Source organism: Salmo salar, chromosome 20 (genome assembly GCF_965601325.2).
Source record: "Salmo salar chromosome 20, fSalSal1, whole genome shotgun sequence".
Taxonomy (NCBI): Eukaryota; Metazoa; Chordata; class Actinopteri; order Salmoniformes; family Salmonidae; genus Salmo; species Salmo salar.
In genome coordinates, this window is record NC_138310.1 from 79155260 (window position 1) to 79174798 (window position 19539).

General features: G+C 45.1%; 1 protein-coding gene across 1 annotated transcript; it reads left to right on the forward strand.

The window, feature by feature from the left end:
• Positions 1-12900: 12900 nt before the first annotated feature.
• Positions 12901-14202, forward strand: sorf (main olfactory receptor-like protein; the record flags this gene model as incomplete). Its single annotated transcript, NM_001123603.1, is given in 3 exon segments — positions 12901-12918; positions 13295-14100; positions 14102-14202. Coding segments are annotated over 2 exon segments (860 nt in total), but the record flags the coding sequence as incomplete, so codon positions are not given.
• Positions 14203-19539: the final 5337 nt, after the last annotated feature.

Here is a 19539-nt window from a genome sequence, read left to right on the forward strand (position 1 = left end):
CGTTCTCCACGGCGTCTCCAGACTCTGTCACGTCTGTCACATGTGCTCAGTGTGAACCTGCTTTCATCTGTGAAGAGCACAGGGCGCCAGTGGCGAATTTGCCAATCTTGGTGTTCTCTGGCAAATGCCAAACGCCCTGCACGGTGTTGGGCTGTAAGCACAACCCCCACCTGTGGACATCGGGCCCTCATACCACCCTCATGGAGTCTGTTTCTGACCGTTTGAGCAGACACATGCACATTTGTGGCCTGCTGGAGGTCATTTTGCAGGGCTCTGGCAGTGCTCCTCCTGCTCCTCCTTGCACAAAGGCGGAGGTAGCGGTCCTGCTGCTGGGTTGTTGCCCTCCTACGGCCTCCTCCACGTTTCCTGATGTACTGGCCTGTCTCCTGGTAGCGCCTCCATGCTCTGGACTCTACGCTGACAGACACAGCAAACCTTCTTGCCACAGCTCGCATTGATGTGCAATCCTGGATGAGCTGCACTACCTGAGCCACTTGTGTGGGTTGTAGACTCCGTCTCATGCTACCACTAGAGTGAAATCACCGCCAGCATTCAAAAGTGACCAAAACATCAGCCAGGAAGCATAGGAACTGAGAAGTGGTCTGTGGTCACCACCTGAAGAACCACTCCTTTATTGGGGGTGTCTTGCTAATTGCCTATAATTTCCACCTGTTGTGAAATTTGTGAAATTTATTGTCAATCAGTGTTGCTTCCTAAGTGGACAGTTTGATTTCACAGAAGTGTGATTGACTTGGAGTTACATTGTGTTGTTTAAGTGTTCCCTTTATTTTTTTGAGCAGTGTATATATATGTATGTAAATTTAGCCTTTACTTAAACAGGTGGAAACAACAGAGGAGGAGACAGGCAAGTGGGACAACACAGGGATTGATCCCTGGTCTCCAATGCTGTAACACTTTGGGCTTCGTGGGTGTAGAGTCAGGCACAGGAAGCATGAAAATGTTTGGTACAATATGTAATTTAATAAGTACTGAAAACCGAGGAAATATGTCCAAACACAACAGGGTGAAACAATAACCCCGAAGTCCAAAATACATGTACCACAAAACATACAAAGTGACGACACGTAACAAGCCCACACACAGAACAGGTGGAGAGGCGGGCTTAAATAATAAAACAAATTACTAATGGGAAACAGGTGTAACTCATAAAGAAATAACTAACAGAAAAACTAAAACGGGATCGATGGCAGCTAGTAGGCCGGTGACGACGACCGCCGAGCGCCACCCAAACAGGGAGAGGAACCGCCCTCGGCAGCAGTCGTGACAGTACCCCCCCCCCCTCCCGACGGAGCCGCGCGCCGACACCGGCCTCGAGTTCGACCCGGAGGACGAGGCACAGGGCGATGGAAATCAACTAACAATGATGGATCCAGTATGTCCCCCACTAGGACCCAGCACCTCTCCTCCGGACCGTACCCCTCCCAGTCCACGAGGTACTGCAGGCCCCCCACCTGGCGTCTTGAGTCCAGAATGAAGCGCTGGGCCCCCCTCGATGTCCAGAGGGGGCGGAGGGACCTCCGGCATCTCACCGTCTTGTAGGGGACCAGCTACCACCGGCCTGAGGAGAGACACATGAAACGAGGGGTTAATACGATAATAAGAAGGGAGTTTTAATCTATAACACACCTCTTCTATTCTCCTCAGGACTTTGAAGGGCTCTACACGCTGCGGACCCAGCTTCCGGCAGGGCAAGCGGAGGGGCAGGATTCGGGTCGAGAGCCAGACCCTGTCTCCCGGTGCGAATATGGGAGCCTCACTGCGGAGGCGGTCAGCGCTCCTCTTTTGCCTTTCTCCTGCTTGTTTAAGGGATTCCTCCACAGCTCTCCAGGTGTCCTTGGAGCGCTGTACCTAATCCTCCACCTCAGGAGCCTCGGTCTGACTCTGATGCCGTGGTGCCAGGACCGGCTGGTAGCCTAACACACACTGGAAAGGCGACATGTTAGTGGATGAGTGGCGGAGTGAATTTTGCGCCACCTCAGCCCAGGGTAAATACCTCGACCACTCACCTGGCCAGTCCTGGCAGTACGACCGCAGAAACCTACCCACCTCCTGGTTCACTTTCTCCACCTGCCCATTGCTCTCGGGGTGATAACCGGAGGTCAAGCTAACTGAGACCCACAGACGCTCCATAAACGCCCTCCATACATGGGACGTGAACTGGGGACACCGATCAGAGACGATGTCCTCCGGCACCCCGTAATGCCGGAAGACATGGGTGAATAGAGCCTCCGCAGTCTGTAGGGCCGTAGGGAGACCGGGCAACGGGTGGAGACGGCAGGACTTAGAAAACCGATCCACAACTACCAGAACCGTGGTATTCCCCTGAGACGGGGGAAGATCGGTAAGAAAGTCCACCGACAGTGAGACCACGGCCGTTGTGGAACGGGGAGGGGTTGTAACTTCCCTCTAGGAAGGTGCCTAGGAGCCTTGCTCTGGGCGCATACCGAACAGGAAGAGACATAAAACCTCACGTCCTTAGCCAAGGTGGGCCACCAGTACTTCCCCCTAAGGCCTTGCACTGTCCTCTCCACCACAGGATGACCCGACGAAGGTAGTGTATGAGCCCATCGAATCAATCGATCACGAACACCAAGCGGAACGTATTTAAAACCGGTAGGACAATTTGAAGGTGCAGGCTCCATTTACAACGCCCACTCAATGTCCGCGTCCACCTCCCATACTACTGCTTTTTTGAAGAACTCACATTTCTCAACCTTGACGTATAGATCATGCTTCAGCAGTCTACCAAGCACTTTGCGCACTAGAGACACATGCTCGGCGCGTGTGGAGGAGTAAATAAGGATATCATCGATATACACAATCACTCCCTGCCCGTGCAGGTCCCTAAGAATCTCATCCACAAAAGATTGAAAGACGGCTGGAGCATTCTTCAACCCATACAGCATGACGAGGTACTCATAGTGGCCCGATGTGGTACTAAATGCGGTTTTCCACTCGTCTCCCTTCCGAATACGCATCAGATTATAAGCGCTCCTGAGATCCAGTTTCATGAAAAAACGCGCTCCGTTAAATGATTCCACTGCGGTAGCAATGAGAGGTAGCGGGTAACTGAACCCCACTGTGGTAGAATTGAGACCTCTGTAATCAATGCACAGACGCAAACCTCCCCCCTTTTTTTCACAAAAAAGAAACTCGAGGAGACAGGTGAAATGGAGGGCTAAATGTACCCTTGCCCCAGAGCTTCCGTGACATATAGCCAACGTCTCCTCCTGGGACAATGGGTACACGTGACTCTTAGGAAGCGCAGCGTTATCCTGGAGGTCTATCGCACAATCCCCCGGTCGATGAGGTCGTAATTTAGTCGCCTTCTTTTTACAGAAGGCGAGAGCCAATTCGGCATACTCAGGGGGAATGCGCACAGTGGAAACCTGGTCTGAACTCTCCACCGACGTGGCACCGATGGAAACACCTAGACATCTATCTGAACACTCCTCTGACCATCCCTGGAGAATCCCCTGTTTCCACAAAATCTTAGGATTGTGACTAGCTAACCACGGCACCCCCAGCACCACTGGAAACGCAGGTGAGTTGATAATAAAGAAACTAATTCGTTCCTTATGATTCCCCTGCGTTACCATGTCCAGTGGCACTGTGGTCTCCCTGATCAGCCCTGACCCTAATGGTCGGCTATCTAAGGAGTGCACGGGGAAAGGGGAATCTAACGGTACCAGCGGAATTCCCAACTTAAGGGCTAGTCCGCTATCCATAAAGTTACCAGCTACGCCTGAATCGACTAGCGCCTTATGCTGGGAAAAGGGAGCAAAATCAAGGAAAAAAATTAAGACAAAAACGTGACCAACAGAGGATTCTGGGTGAATGTGGTGCTGACTCACCTGGGATGAACGATGAGTGTTCTGCCTGCCCTCTCAACTCCCAGAGGGACCCCCCCAGCACCGGTCGGCCGTGTGTCCTCGTCGACCACAATTGGTGCAGGAGGGGCGCCATCCTCCGGTTCCCCTTGATGCAGTTCCTCCGAGCTCCATAGGAATGGGTGCAGGCAGGCTAGGAGCTGGAACTGACAGGACCCTCTCTGAACGCCCGCGGGTAGCCAGCAGATTGTCCAGTCGTATAGACATGTCGATCAGTTCATCTAGGGAGAGTGTAGTGTCCCGACACGCTAGCTCCCTGCGGACGTCCTCCCTGAGGTTACACCGGTAGTGATCTATTAGGGCCCTGTCGTTCCACCCAGCTCCAGCCGCCAAAGTCCGGAATTCTAGGGCAAAATCTTGCGCGCTCCTCATCTCCTGCCTAAGGTGAAACAGTCGTTCACCCGCCGCTCTTCCTTCCGGGGGATGATCGAAGACGGCCCTGAAACGGCGGGTGAACTCAGGGTAGTTGTTTCGTGCGGAATCGGGTCCATTCCACACAGCGTTGGCCCACAAAAATGCTCGGGCCGTCAAGCAGGAGATGAGGAGGCTCACGCTCTCCTCCCCCGAGGGAGTCGGCCTCACGGTCGCCAGGTATAATTCAAGTTGTAATAGGAATCCCTGGCACCTTGCCGCTGCTCCATCATACTCCCTCGAAGGCGTAAGACGTAGTGCCCCAGATCCAGACGGGGAAGGGAGTGGAGGAGGTGAGCTCGTCGGGTGAACCGGAGGTGAAGGGAGACCACTCCTCTCCCATCGATCCATTCTCTCCATCATCTGGTCCATGGCTGACCCAATCCGATGGAGAACAGTGGTGTTATGGAGGACCCGTTCCTCCATCGATGGTAGAGGGGTGGTGGCTGCTTCTGCTGACTCCATTTCTATGGTGCGGGCTTCTGTAACACTTTGGGCTTCGTGGGTGTAGAGTCATGCGCAGGAAGCAGGAAAATGTTTGGTACAATATGTAATTTAATAAGTACTGAAAACCGAGGAAATATGTCCAAACACAACAGGGCGAAACAATAACCCCGAAGTCCAAAATACATGTACCACAAAACATACAAAGTGACGACACGTAACAAGCCCGCACACAGAAGAGGTGGAGAGGCGGGCTTAAATAATAAAACAAATTACTAATGGGAAAAAGGTGTAACTCATAAAGACATAACTAACAAAAAAACAAAAAAGAGATTGATGGCAGCTAGTAGGCCGGTGACGACGACCGCCGAGGGCCACCCGAACAGGGAGAGGAACCGCCCTCGGCAGTAGTCGTGACAAATGCAGAGCAGTATATGACTGGCCGTAAGAGTTACTGCTAAACCACGGGCTCTGCACGTCAGGTAAGAGATAATCAACGAGGGGCTATGCGTTCTATGGAAAATAATGAACGATGTGGAAGGTGTGTTCCACGTCATGCTGTTGGAGTGGAGCTAAGCTTCCACGTCAATCATTATGTTCCAGAGAAAGCATAGCCCTTTGTTGATTATCCCTTACTTAACATGCAGAGCCTGTGGTCTAGCAGTAACTCTTACGGCCAGTCATATAAGAATCATGATTCATGCACTGTTTTGGTCATCAAAAAAATCATAATTAAGAATAATTTAACTTTAATTGGATGTTCTTGTTGTGTGGAGCCTTTCCCCTTCACTTTTGTCAGCTTACTTCTGTTTACTTACAATATGTCTTATTTCACCAAAGATGAGGGGACCGCTGTATAGTCTGTCATATCAGACTGCATTCATACATTTTTTGTTACTGCTGTAGCATTCTTTAATAGCACTTAATATAAACTGCCTATGTGCAATGCATGTTGCAGAAATTACTGAAAACAATGTAACTTTATTGCTATAAGCGTTCATAACTGGCTACGAGACTATTGTAGCAACATTAATTTACCATTTTGATACACCTGTAAACAAAGCTTGTTTTAGAAGGAGGATGGGATCCACTCAAATCATCTGGGTTCCTGGATCCATTCACAGCATTATAAGGCTGTGTTGAGTTCACCCTGCACTAACATAAATAACATGCTGCTAAGCTTCCCAGTAAAGCAATGAAAACAATCAAGCATCCCAGAAAAGTGCTAAATATAGCCAACATTAACATATGTAGTCCACAATCATCTCCTTTGTCTTGATCATGTTGAGGGAGAGGTTGTTGTTCTGGCACCACACGGCCAGGTCTCTGACCTCCTCCCTATAGGCTGTCTCGTCATTGTCGGTGATTAGGCCTACCACTATTGAGTCATTGGCAAACTTAATGATGGTGTTGGAGTCGTGCCTGGCCGTGCAGTCATGAGTGAAAAGTGAGTAATGGAGGGGACTGAGCACACACCCCTGAGGGACCCCTGTGTTGAGGATCAGCGTGGCAGATGTGATGATACCTACTCTTTCCACCTGGGGGCGGCCCGTCAGGAAGTCCAGGATCCAGTTGCAGAGGGAGGTATTTAGTCCCAGGGTCCATAGCTTATTGATGAGGTTTGAGGGCACTATGATGTTGAACACTGAGCTGTAGCCAATGAATAGCATTCTCACATAGGTGTTCCTTTTGTCCAGTTGGGAAAGGGCAGTGTGGAGTGCAATAGAGATTGCATCATCTGTGGATCTGTTAGGGCGGTATGCAAATTGGAGTGAGTCTAGGGTTTCTGGATAATGTTGCCTTTCAAAGCACTTCATGGCTGCAGATGTGAGTGCTACTGGTCGGAAGTCATTTAGGAAGGTTACCTTAGTGTTCTTGGCCACAGGGATTATGAAGGTCTGCTTAACCTCTCTAGGGTAGGTGGCACCAAATCGTCCCACCTACACAACAGCCAGTCTAATCCCGTGGCGCGATATTCAAATACCTTAACCTGTTGGGTCTAGGGGGCAGCATTTGCACGTCTGGATAAAAAAAATGTACCCGATTTAATCTGGTTACTAATCCTACCCAGTAACTAGAATATGCATATACTTATTATATATGGATAGAAAACACTCTAAAGTTTCCAAAACTGTTTGAATGGTGTCTGTGAGTATAACAGAACTCATTTGGCAGGCAAAACCCTGAGACATTTTCTGACAGGAAGTGGATACCTGATGTGTTGTATTGACTTTAAACCTCTCCCATTGAAAAACACAGGGGTTTAGGAATATTTTGGCACTTCCTATTGCTTCCACTAGATGTCACCAGCCTTTACAAAGTGTTTTGAGTCTTCTGGAGGGAGATCTGACCGAACAAGAGCCATGGAACGGTGATGTCCCATTAGACACCTGGCGCGCTACTTCATGTTGGGTACCCTCGTTCCAATACGTTATAAAAGGCTATGCATTCGTCCACCTTGAATATTATTCATGTTCTGGTTAAAAAAGGCCCTAATGATTTATGCTATACAACGTTTGACATGTTTGAACGAACGGAAATATATTTTTTCCCCTCGTTCATGACGAGAAGTCCGGCTGGCTTACATCATGTGCTAACGAGACGGAGATTTTTGGACATAAATGATGAGCTTTTTTGAACAAAACTACATTCGTTATGGACCTGTGATACCTGGAAGTGACATCTGATGAAGAGAATCAAAGGTAATGGATTATTTACATAGTATTTTCGATTTTAGATCTCCCCAACATGACGTCTAGTCTGTATCGCAACGCGTATTTTTCTGGGCACAGTGCTCAGATTATTGCAAAGTGTGATTTCCCAGTAAGGTTATTTTTAAATCTGGCAAGTTGATTGCGTTCAAAAGATGTAAATCTATAATTCTTTAAATGACAATATAATATTTTACCAATGTTTTCTAATTTTAATTATTTAATTTCTGACGCTGACTTGACTGCCGGTTATTGGAGGGAAACGATTTCCTCAACATCAATGCCATAGTAAAACGCTGTTTTTGTATATAAATATGAACTTGATAGAACTAAAAATGCATGCATTGTCTAACATAATGTCCTAGGAGTGTCATCTGATGGAGATTGTAAAAGGTTAGTGTATCATTTTAGCTGGTTTTATGGTTTTGGTGACCCTGTCTTTGACTTGACAAAACATTACACACAACTCTTGTAAATGTACTGTCCTAACATACTCTAAATTTATGCTTTCGCCGTAAAACCTTTTTGAAATCGTAAAACGTGGTTAGATTAAGGAGATGTTTATCTTTCAAATGGTGTAAAATAGTTGTATTTTTGAAAAATTTGAATTTTGACATTTATTTGGATTCAAATTTGCCGCTCTTGAAATGCACCTGCTGTTGATGGAGTGCACCACAGGTGGCACGCTAGCGTCCCACCTAGCCCCAAGAGGTTAAAAATGCTATTACTTCAATTTCTCAAACATATAACTATTTCTACACCATTTTAAAGACAAGACTCTCCTTTATCTAACCACACTGTCCGATTTCAAAAAGGCTTTACAACGAAAGCAAAACATTAGATTATGTCAGCAGAGTACCCAGCCAGAAATAATCAGACACCCATTTTTCAAGCTAGCATATAATGTCACATAAACCCAAACCACAGCTAAATGCAGCACTAACATTTGATGATCTTCATCAGATGACAACCCTAGGACATTATGTTATACAATACATGCATGTTTTGTTCAATCAAGTTCATATTTACATCAAAAAACAGCTTTTTACATTAGCATGTGATGTTCAGAACTAGCATACCCCCCGAAAACTTCCGGGGAATTTACTAACAATTTACTAAATTACTCACGATAAACGTTCACAAAAAGCATAACAATTATTTTAAGAATTATAGATACAGAACTCCTCTATGCACTCGATATGTCCGTTTTTAAAATAGCTTTTTGGTGAAAGCACATTTTGCAATATTCTAAGTACATAGCCCAGCCATCACGGACTAGCTATTTAGACACCCAGCAAGTTTAGCCTTCACCAAAATCAGATTTACAATAATAAAAATGTTATTACCTTTGCTGTTCTTCATCAGAATGCACTCCCAGGACTTCTACTTCAATAACAAATGTTGGTTTGGTCCCAAATAATCCATCGTTATATCCAAACAGCGGCGTTTTGTTCGTGCGTTCTAGACACTATCCGAAATGGTAAATCAGGGTTACGAGCATGGCGCATTTCGTGACAAAAAAATTCTAAATATTCCATTACCGTACTTCGAAGCATGTCAACCGCTGTTTAAAATCAATTTTTATGCAATTTATCTCGTAAAAAAAGCGATAATATTCCGACCGGGAATCTGCGTTTCGGTAAATAGAGGAAAAAAAAGAAAGACGGGGGCGACCAGTGCACGCGCCTAAGCCCACTGTCCCCTGATCGGCCACTTGACAAAGGCGATAATGTGTTTCAGCCTGGGGCTGGAATGACGACATTCAGCTTTTTCCCGGGCTCTGAGAGCCTATGGGAGCCGTGGGAAGTGTCACGTTACCGCAGAGATCCTTTGTTTTGGAAAGAGATGTCAAAGAAAGCCAATAAATGGTCAGACAGGCCACTTCCTGTTCAGAATCTTCTCAGGTTTTTGCCTGCCATATGAGTTCTGTTATACTCACAGACACCATTCAAACAGTTTTAGAAACTTTAGGGTGTTTTCTATCCATATCTAATAAGTATATGCATATTCTAGTTACTGGGTAGGAGTAGTAACCAGATTAAATCGGGTACGTTTTTTTATCCGGCGGTGTAAATACTGCCCCCTAGCCCTAAGAGGTTAAAACATGTTGGTATTACAGACTCGGACAGGGAGAGGATGAAAATGTTAGTGAAGACACTTGCCAATTGTTCAGCGCATGCTCGCAGTACACGTCCTGGTAATCCATCTGGCCCTGCGGCGTTGTTAATGTTGACCTGTTTAACCTCTTACTTCTAGACGTTCCGCTAGCGGAACACCTGCTCCAATAGCCAATGATGGGCGTGGCGCGAATGACAAATTCCTCAAAAATACAAAAACTTCAATTTTTCAAACATATGACTATTTTACACCATTTTAAAGACAAGACTCTCCTTTATCTAACCACACTGTCCGATTTCAAAAAGGCTTTACAACGAAAGCAAAACATTAGATTATGTCAGCAGAGTACCCAGCCAGAAATAATCAGACACCCATTTTTCAAGCTAGCATATAATGTCACAAAAACCAAGAAGACAGCTAAATGCAGCACTAACCTTTGATGATCTTCATCAGATGACACACCTAGGACATTATGTTATACAATACATGCATGTTTTGTTTAATCAAGTTCATATTTATATCAAAAACCAGCTTTTTACATTACTAGCATACCCACCGCAAACTTCCGGTGAATTTACTAAATTACTCACGATAAACGTTCACAAAAAACATAACAATTATTTTAAGAATTATAGATACAGAACTCCTTTATGCAATCGCAGTGTCAGATTTTAAAATAGCTTTTCGGTGAAAGCACATATTGCAATATTCTGAGTAGATAGCCCGGCCATCATGGCTAACTAATTTGACACCCACCAAGTTTGGCCCTCACCAAACTCAGATTTACTATAAGAAAAATTGGATTACCTTTGCTGTTCTTTGTCAGAATGCACTCCCAGGACTTCTACTTCAACAACAAATGTTGGTTTGGTTCGATATAATCCATAGTTATATCCAAATAGCTCCGTTTTGTTCGTGCGTTCAAGTCACTATTCGAAGGGTGACGTGCCGACGCATTTCGTGACAAAAAAATGCAAAATATTCCATTACCGTACTTCGAAGCATGTCAAACGCTGTTTAAAATCAATTTTAATGCTATTTTTCTCGTAAAATAGCGATAATATTCCAACCGGGCGACATTGTATTTGTTCAAACACTGAAAGAAAAAAATGGAGTCGTCTCGTGCATGCGCGCTCCAGTGTCATTGTTCTCAGAAGGACCACTCACAAAAACCCCTGCTGTTTTTCGCCCAGAGACTGGAGAGCTCTCATTCCACTTTCTGGCGCCTTCTGAGAGCCAATGAAAGCCTTAGAAAATGTCACGTTACAGCAGAGATGCTGTATTTTTGATAGACATGCCCTAGAAGGAGAACAAATAGTCAGACGGCACTTCCTGTATAGAATCTTCTCAGGTTATGGCCTGCCATATGAGTTCTGTTATACTCACAGACACCATTCGAACAGTTTTAGAAACTTTAGAGTGTTTTCTATCCAAATCTACTAATTATATGCATATTCTAGTTTCTGGGTAGGAGCAGTAACCAGATTAAATCCGGTACTTTTTTTATCCGGCCGTGAAAATACTGCCCCCTATCCCAAACAGGTTCATGTGTTTCTTCTTGTGCCACTCCTTTGTTGCCTTGGCCGTGTGTTTTGGGTCATTGTCATGCTGGAATACCCATCCACGACCCATTTTCAATGCCCTGGCTGAGGGAAGGAGGTTCTCACCCAAGATTTGACGGTACATGGCACCGTCCATCGTCCCTTTGATGCGGTGAAGTTGTCCTGTCCCCTTAGCAGAAAAACACCGCCAAAGCATAATGTTTCCACCTCCATGTTTGATGGTGGGGATGGTGTTCTTGGGGTCATAGGCAGCATTACTCCTCCTCCAAACATGGCGAGTTGAGTTGATGCCAAAGAGCTCCATTTTGGTCTCATCTGACCACAACACTTTCACCCAGTTGTCTTCTGAATCATTCAGATGTTCATTGGTAAACTTCAGACGGGCATGTATATGTGCTTTCTTGAGCAGGGGGACCTTGCGGGCGCTGCAGGATTTCAGTCCTTCGCGGCGTAGTGTGTTACCAATTGTTTTCTTGGTGACTATAGTCCCAGCTGCATTGAGATCATTGACAAGATCCTCCCGTGTAGTTCTGGGCTGATTCCTCACCGTTCTCATGATCATTGCAACTCCACAAGGTGAGATCTTGCACGGAGCCATAGGCCGAGGGAGATTGACAGGTCTTTTGTGTTTCTTCCACTTGCAATAATCGCACCAAAGGTTGTCACCTTCTCACCAAGCTGCTTGGCGATGGTCTTGTAGCCCATTCCAGCCTTGTGTAGGTCAACAATCTTGTCCCTGACATCCTTGGAGAGCTCTTTGGTCTTGGCCATGGTGGAGAGTTTGGAATCTGATTGATTGATTGCTTCTGTGGACAGGTGTCTTTTATACAGGTAACAAGCTGAGATTAGGAGCACTCCCTTTAAGAGTGTGCTCCTAATCTCAGTTTGTTACCTTTATAAAAGACACCTGAGAGCCAGAAATCTTTCTGATTGAGAGGGGGTCAAAAACTTATTTCCCTCATTAAAATGCAAATCAATTTATAACATTTTTGACATGCGTTTTTCTGGATTTTTGTTGTTATTATTCTGTCTCTCACTGTTCAAATAAACCTACCATTAAAATTACAGACTGATCATTTCTTTGTCAGTGGGCAAACGTACAAAATCAGCAGGGGATCAAATACTTTTTTCCCTCACTGTAGATAGTGTGGTCTACAGCTTATCATGAGATACTCTACCTCAGGCGAGCATAACCTGGAGACTTCCTTAGATATCGTGCACAAGCAGCTATTTACAAAAATACACACAAAAATTTCACTTTGCGTCAATCACATTGGGCTGTTGTAAAGTGACAGTTCACTGGCCCCATAATACTCATTGGGCTGTTATAAAGTGATTGTTCACTCAAGTTACACATTGACAGATGACTGGCAATATATGGACAACGGATGAGAGTCAGCAACTGAAAACGTGGCTTCGTTTACTTGATCACAATTTAGTGTTAGCATAATTGAATGCAAAACAATGGGAGAACGCTGAACAGTATTGCTACATCAACTCAGTCACCAATGAATTACATGTTAATATAAGGAGATGATAATATTGCAAAAGTTGTTTTTAAAATGTTAATCATTAAGTAGACTACAAAGCAACACATATGTCAGGAGGTTCCTAGGTTACATCAGCTAGGTGACAGACCTCTAGGACACTAAAGGGCTGTCCTTTACTGGTAATGAGGCAATAAAAGGGCCTGTCAGGGGTCTGTCACAACTGAAGGTAGCCTCCAGCTCTGGTCGTGGACTGACATCCAGGAAGAGAGAAGTAGGCATGCTTTAATTATTATACAACGGGTGGGTCTAATCCTGAAAGTTGAATGGTTAAAAGGTTATTCCAGGGATCTCGGGCATTATCACATAAGTACGGTAGATGTAATTCATGTGTTTCCATTAGGCAAAGAAAAATGTGTGTTATGTTTAACAGTTGCAAAATATATATATCTATATATGTATATATGTATTATTTTGATTTTTGTTTTGTTCATTTTAGTTGTAGAGATGAGTTCTTTCTGTCATATTTGTTGTAGTCACAACAACATCATGATCATTGCAGTAGGCAACAGTGTGCTCTTTTAATTCAGTACATTCATTGGACAAACATATGTGCTGAAGACTATATGACTATTTTTGTATTATTTCAGGTGGGCTGCTTTCCAGAAGGCAATTACAAAATCATTCTACAGTAGTTATGTATACAAACTCTACATACATGTTGAGCATGGACTCACTGGCCATTGCTCCATCAGGTGTTTACCCAGCGTTTCTTTTTGGAACCCTTACGTACTGTTTCATTGTGTTTTGCAACGTGACGGTTTTATCCACCATAGCCCTGGACAGAAAGCTGCATAAACCCATGTTTATCCTACTCTTCAACATGCCTATCAATGATTTGATTGGTGCTACAGCCTTCTTCCCTCAGCTGTTGGTGAGCATCCTGGCTCAGAACAGGTCCATCTCCTACCCTGCATGCTACCTCCAAGCTCTGCTCGTCCACCTGTATGGAGCTGGCTCCTTAACTATCCTGACTAGCATGGCTTATGACAGGTATATCGCAATCTGCTGTCCACTGAGGTATAACTCCATCATGAGTTCCAGTAACTTGATGAAAATCATCATTTTCATGTGGCTTTTGGTCATTACCCTGATTGTGGTTCTGCTGGCTCTGGTCACTCGCTTCAAGATCTGCAGAACAACAATAGTGGATATATATTGTAACAATCCATCATTAGTGAGGCTCATTTGTGATGACACACGTATAAACAACTACTATGGGTTGTTGATAACAGCTGTCTTTCAGGGTGTATCGTTGATAGTGGTTATATTTACCTATATCCAGATCCTGCTCACCTGTGTCATGAATAAGTCGTCTGATGCCCGGAGCAAGGCCATTCAGACATGTGGTACACATCTTGTAGTGTTCATATTCTTAGAGTTCAACGCCTGCTTTAGCCTGATATCTCATCGATTCGAGCAAGCAGCCCCTTCCTTGAGGAGGGCTTTTGGAGTATCAGTTATGGTGTTCCCTCCCATTCTCAATCCCCTCATATATGGTCTAAAAACGAAAGAAATTCGGCAAAATGTTCTGGGTTTCTACAAACGAAAGGTATCTTCAGTTAAATGAGAATAAATACTGTACATGAATCTGTATAATACACGGCATGGGCTTTAGACAGTTTTTAAGGCCTTCCCAATAAAATAAAGAAATGCTCCTTTGTAAATCAGTCAAAAAAAATTAGAGTTGTGTTCCGTCTTTTTGTGCAAGACAATGACAACATTTTCTTTTTTTTTTAGGTTAAAATGTGTAATGGGTTAAGATCGGTTATGGGGTGTGTGTGTGTGTGTGTGTGTGTGTGTGTGTGTGTGTGTGTGTGTGTGTGTGTGTGTGTGTGTGTGTGTGTGTGTGTGTGTGTGTGTGTGTTCTTGTGTATGTGTGTGTGTGTGTGTGTGTGTGTGTGTGTGTGTGTGTGCAGCTCGTAGAATTAATACAGTACATTTGATTGTAACAATAGCAAAAGACACGTCAGTTGTCCACTGTACATGGATAATTAAGTTGTATTGTATAATTGTTATGCCTGTACTTTGTCCCTGTGAGAAGGTAGGCCTATCAGTGACAGAAAGACCAAAAATGGTCTATACAATGGCACCAGAGTATAACAAGTCAGTCATTTCTGTTTTTGGAAGGTGTACAGTAGGTTTTTTGTAGCATAAATAATTAGTCTATCCCCCTTTTTTAAATCAAGGAATCTGAATTGGACCAATGGATAACCAAAACCAATAAGCCATTTAGAACACCCCGGGGTGTCAAGAAATCACTCACTTGCTTTGAAACGGACATGGTAAATGATATAACAACCATTGTTGGGTTCCATTCATTTTGGGCCCTATGAAGCTAATGTTAATCAGTGACTGATTTAGCTGGAACAAACTAAATAACCCTACAAATACACTTAAAAAACGGTATGGGGCAACGAACAACAGACAATGTAAGTAGAAGATCATCTTTTGAATAAACTAGTAAGGACGTTTCAGGCTTGTCAAGGTTTCACAACAAAAGGTAAATCATGCTGTCAATGGGAAGATCTCAATTGCCTACTCCTGTTGTTCTCTCTCCTCGTCTCCTTCTCAAAATCCATTGGATGTGAAAGCCAGAGGTCCCTTCCCTTCTGACCTTCTCCTCCAATGGGTTTTGAGAAGGAGACGAGGAGAGAGGAGAGAGGACACGAGAAGTATGAGACCTTCCCTAAGACATCAAACTATGAGAGACATTTAAAGCAATTTGATGACTCCTATGACGAAGGCCATCCTGTGATATCTTTGATCATGGTTATAACAGTCTGTGTTGAAGAATGACTCCACATTTTAAGATGCATAGGCACCACCTAATTTCATATTATTTGGTGCCTATCTTTCCTATTTCATCGGGATTACAGTATAAAGATCGATCAACACCACAGATGGCGTGAGACATGGACTCATCTTGAAATTAGACTTTAATTGATCTGTGAAAATGTGTCTACACACTGAATATCGCTCTGTTCCACTATTGTTTCACTTCACTGATTCAGTCTGGAAATTCTCCAGTCGAGGCACTTGATCAGCATCCTCTCAGAAACTATGGGCGGGTTTAGCCCACATGGCTTCTGCTGATTGGTTGAAGATCATTTTGCGTAGCACCCTTCATCAGAGGACAGATTCATTTCAGTGCCATACAGGTTGAATCAACTACATAAAAAAGTACTACAAAGGATGCAAATACAAAACCAAACTGAGAATGAATGTGTCAGGAAAAGAGTGGTGGAAAGTGTGGTTTACAAATTGAAAAAAATATTCACATAATGTTTTTGATATTTTATGAGAAAAGTGGTATTCCAGCCGACAGTTTTCAAACACAAAACCAATGTAAAAATTAAAATACTGTATATGGAGGAAATTGTATTTGCTAATTAAACATATTAAATGTTAAATATTTGTTTTTGTGGTAAGTCAGGTAACTTCAGGTAAACACAATCACATAAATTGACATCAATGAATAAAAATGGTATATATATACACTGCTCAAAAAAATAAATGGAACACTAAAATAACACATCCTAGATCTGAATGAATGAAATAATCTTATTAAATACTTTTTTCTTTACATAGTTGAATGTGCTGACAACAAAAATACTCAATGGAAATCCAATTTATCAGCATTTACATTTTAGTCATTTAACAGACGCTCTTATCCAGAGCAACTTACAGTAGTGAATGCATACATTTCATACATTTTTTTTCTGTGCTGGCCCCCCATGGGTATCGAACCCAGAACCCTGGTGTTGCAAACACCATGCTCTACCAAATGAGCTACAGGGAAGGCTGTTGGTTAATTCTCAAATATAAAAATATAAAAATGGCATACAAAGAACAGCATACATAAGAACAAATGAATAGCATACGATCGTAGATTCATTTTAGACTACACAAGCTAACAAACAATTACAATGACAAAGTCACAATAATCACAAGAATGGCTTAAGATCAAAGTCTATGTTGAGACCGAAGGGTGCAAGGGTCTTTAAGTTAAAGATCAAGGCAGCCTTTCGTTTTAACAATAAATGATCAAGGTCACCCCCTCTCCTAGGGAGGGTGACATGTTCGATGCCAATATAAAGCAGAGACGAAATCGAGTGGTTTGCTTCCAAAAAGTGGGCCGCATCATGGATAGCCAGTCTTTGTATTTGTATCAACCCATGGAGGTCTGGATTTGGAGTCACACTCAAAATTAAAGTGGAAAACCACACTACAGGCTGATCCAACTTTGATGTAATGTCCTTAATAAAACAAGTCAAAATGAGGCTCAGTAGTGTGTGTGGCCTCCACGTGCCTGTATGACCTCCCTACAATGCCTGGGCATGCTCCTGATGAGGTGGCGGATGGTCTCCTGAGGGATCTCCTCCCAGACCTGGACTAAAGCATCCGCCAACTCCTAGACAGTCTGTGGTGCAACGTGGCGTTGTTAGATGGAGCGAGACATGAGGTCCCAGATGTGCTCAATTGGATTCAGGTCTGGGGAACGGGTAGGCCAGTCCATAGCATCAATGCCTTCCTCTTGCAGGAACTGCTGACACACTCCAGCCACATGAGGTCTAGCATTGTCTTGCATTAGGAGGAACCCAGGGCCAACCACACCAGCATATGGTCTCACAAGGAGTCTGAGGATCTCATCTCGGTACCTAATGGCAGTCAGGCTACCCCTGGCGAGCACATGGAGGGCTGTGCGGCCCCCCAAAGAAATGCCACCCCACACCATGACTGACCCACCGCCAAACCGGTCATGCTGGAGGATGTTGCAGGCAGCAGAACGTTCTCCACGGCGTCTCCAGACTCTGTCACGTCTGTCACATGTGCTCAGTGTGAACCTGCTTTCATCTGTGAAGAGCACAGGGCGCCAGTGGCGAATTTGCCAATCTTGGTGTTCTCTGGCAAATGCCAAACGCCCTGCACGGTGTTGGGCTGTAAGCACAACCCCCACCTGTGGACATCGGGCCCTCATACCACCCTCATGGAGTCTGTTTCTGACCGTTTGAGCAGACACATGCACATTTGTGGCCTGCTGGAGGTCATTTTGCAGGGCTCTGGCAGTGCTCCTCCTGCTCCTCCTTGCACAAAGGCGGAGGTAGCGGTCCTGCTGCTGGGTTGTTGCCCTCCTACGGCCTCCTCCACGTTTCCTGATGTACTGGCCTGTCTCCTGGTAGCGCCTCCATGCTCTGGACTCTACGCTGACAGACACAGCAAACCTTCTTGCCACAGCTCGCATTGATGTGCAATCCTGGATGAGCTGCACTACCTGAGCCACTTGTGTGGGTTGTAGACTCCGTCTCATGCTACCACTAGAGTGAAATCACCGCCAGCATTCAAAAGTGACCAAAACATCAGCCAGGAAGCATAGGAACTGAGAAGTGGTCTGTGGTCACCACCTGAAGAACCACTCCTTTATTGGGGGTGTCTTGCTAATTGCCTATAATTTCCACCTGTTGTGAAATTTGTGAAATTTATTGTCAATCAGTGTTGCTTCCTAAGTGGACAGTTTGATTTCACAGAAGTGTGATTGACTTGGAGTTACATTGTGTTGTTTAAGTGTTCCCTTTATTTTTTTGAGCAGTGTATATATATGTATGTAAATTTAGCCTTTACTTAAACAGGTGGAAACAACAGAGGAGGAGACAGGCAAGTGGGACAACACAGGGATTGATCCCTGGTCTCCAATGCTGTAACACTTTGGGCTTCGTGGGTGTAGAGTCAGGCACAGGAAGCATGAAAATGTTTGGTACAATATGTAATTTAATAAGTACTGAAAACCGAGGAAATATGTCCAAACACAACAGGGTGAAACAATAACCCCGAAGTCCAAAATACATGTACCACAAAACATACAAAGTGACGGCACGTAACAAGCCCACACACAGAACAGGTGGAGAGGCGGGCTTAAATAATAAAACAAATTACTAATGGGAAACAGGTGTAACTCATAAAGAAATAACTAACAGAAAAACTAAAAAGGGATCGATGGCAGCTAGTAGGCCGGTGACGACGACCGCCGAGCGCCACCCAAACAGGGAGAGGAACCGCCCTCGGCAGTAGTCGTGACAGTACCCCCCCCCTCCCGACGGAGCCGCGCGCCGACACCGGCCTCGAGTTCGACCCGGAGGACGAGGCACAGGGCGATGGAAATCAACTAACAATGATGGATCCAGTATGTCCCCCACTAGGACCCAGCACCTCTCCTCCGGACCGTACCCCTCCCAGTCCACGAGGTACTGCAGGCCCCCCACCTGGCGTCCTGAGTCCAGAATGGAGCGCTGGGCCCCCCTCGATGTCCAGAGGGGGCGGAGGGACCTCCGGCATCTCACCGTCTTGTAGGGGACCAGCTACCACCGGCCTGAGGAGAGACACATGAAACGAGGGGTTAATACGATAATAAGAAGGGAGTTTTAATCTATAACACACCTCTTCTATTCTCCTCAGGACTTTGAAGGGCCCTACACGCTGCGGACCCAGCTTCCGGCAGGGCAAGCGGAGGGGCAGGTTTCGGGTCGAGAGCCAGACCCTGTCTCCCGGTGCGAATATGGGAGCCTCACTGCGGAGGCGGTCAGCGCTCCTCTTTTGCCTTTCTCCTGCTTGTTTAAGGGATTCCTCCACAGCTCTCCAGGTGTCCTTGGAGCGCTGTACCTAATCCTCCACCTCAGGAGCCTCGGTCTGACTCTGATGCCGTGGTGCCAGGACCGGCTGGTAGCCTAACACACACTGGAAAGGCGACATGTTAGTGGATGAGTGGCGGAGTGAATTTTGCGCCACCTCAGCCCAGGGTAAATACCTCGACCACTCACCTGGCCAGTCCTGGCAGTAC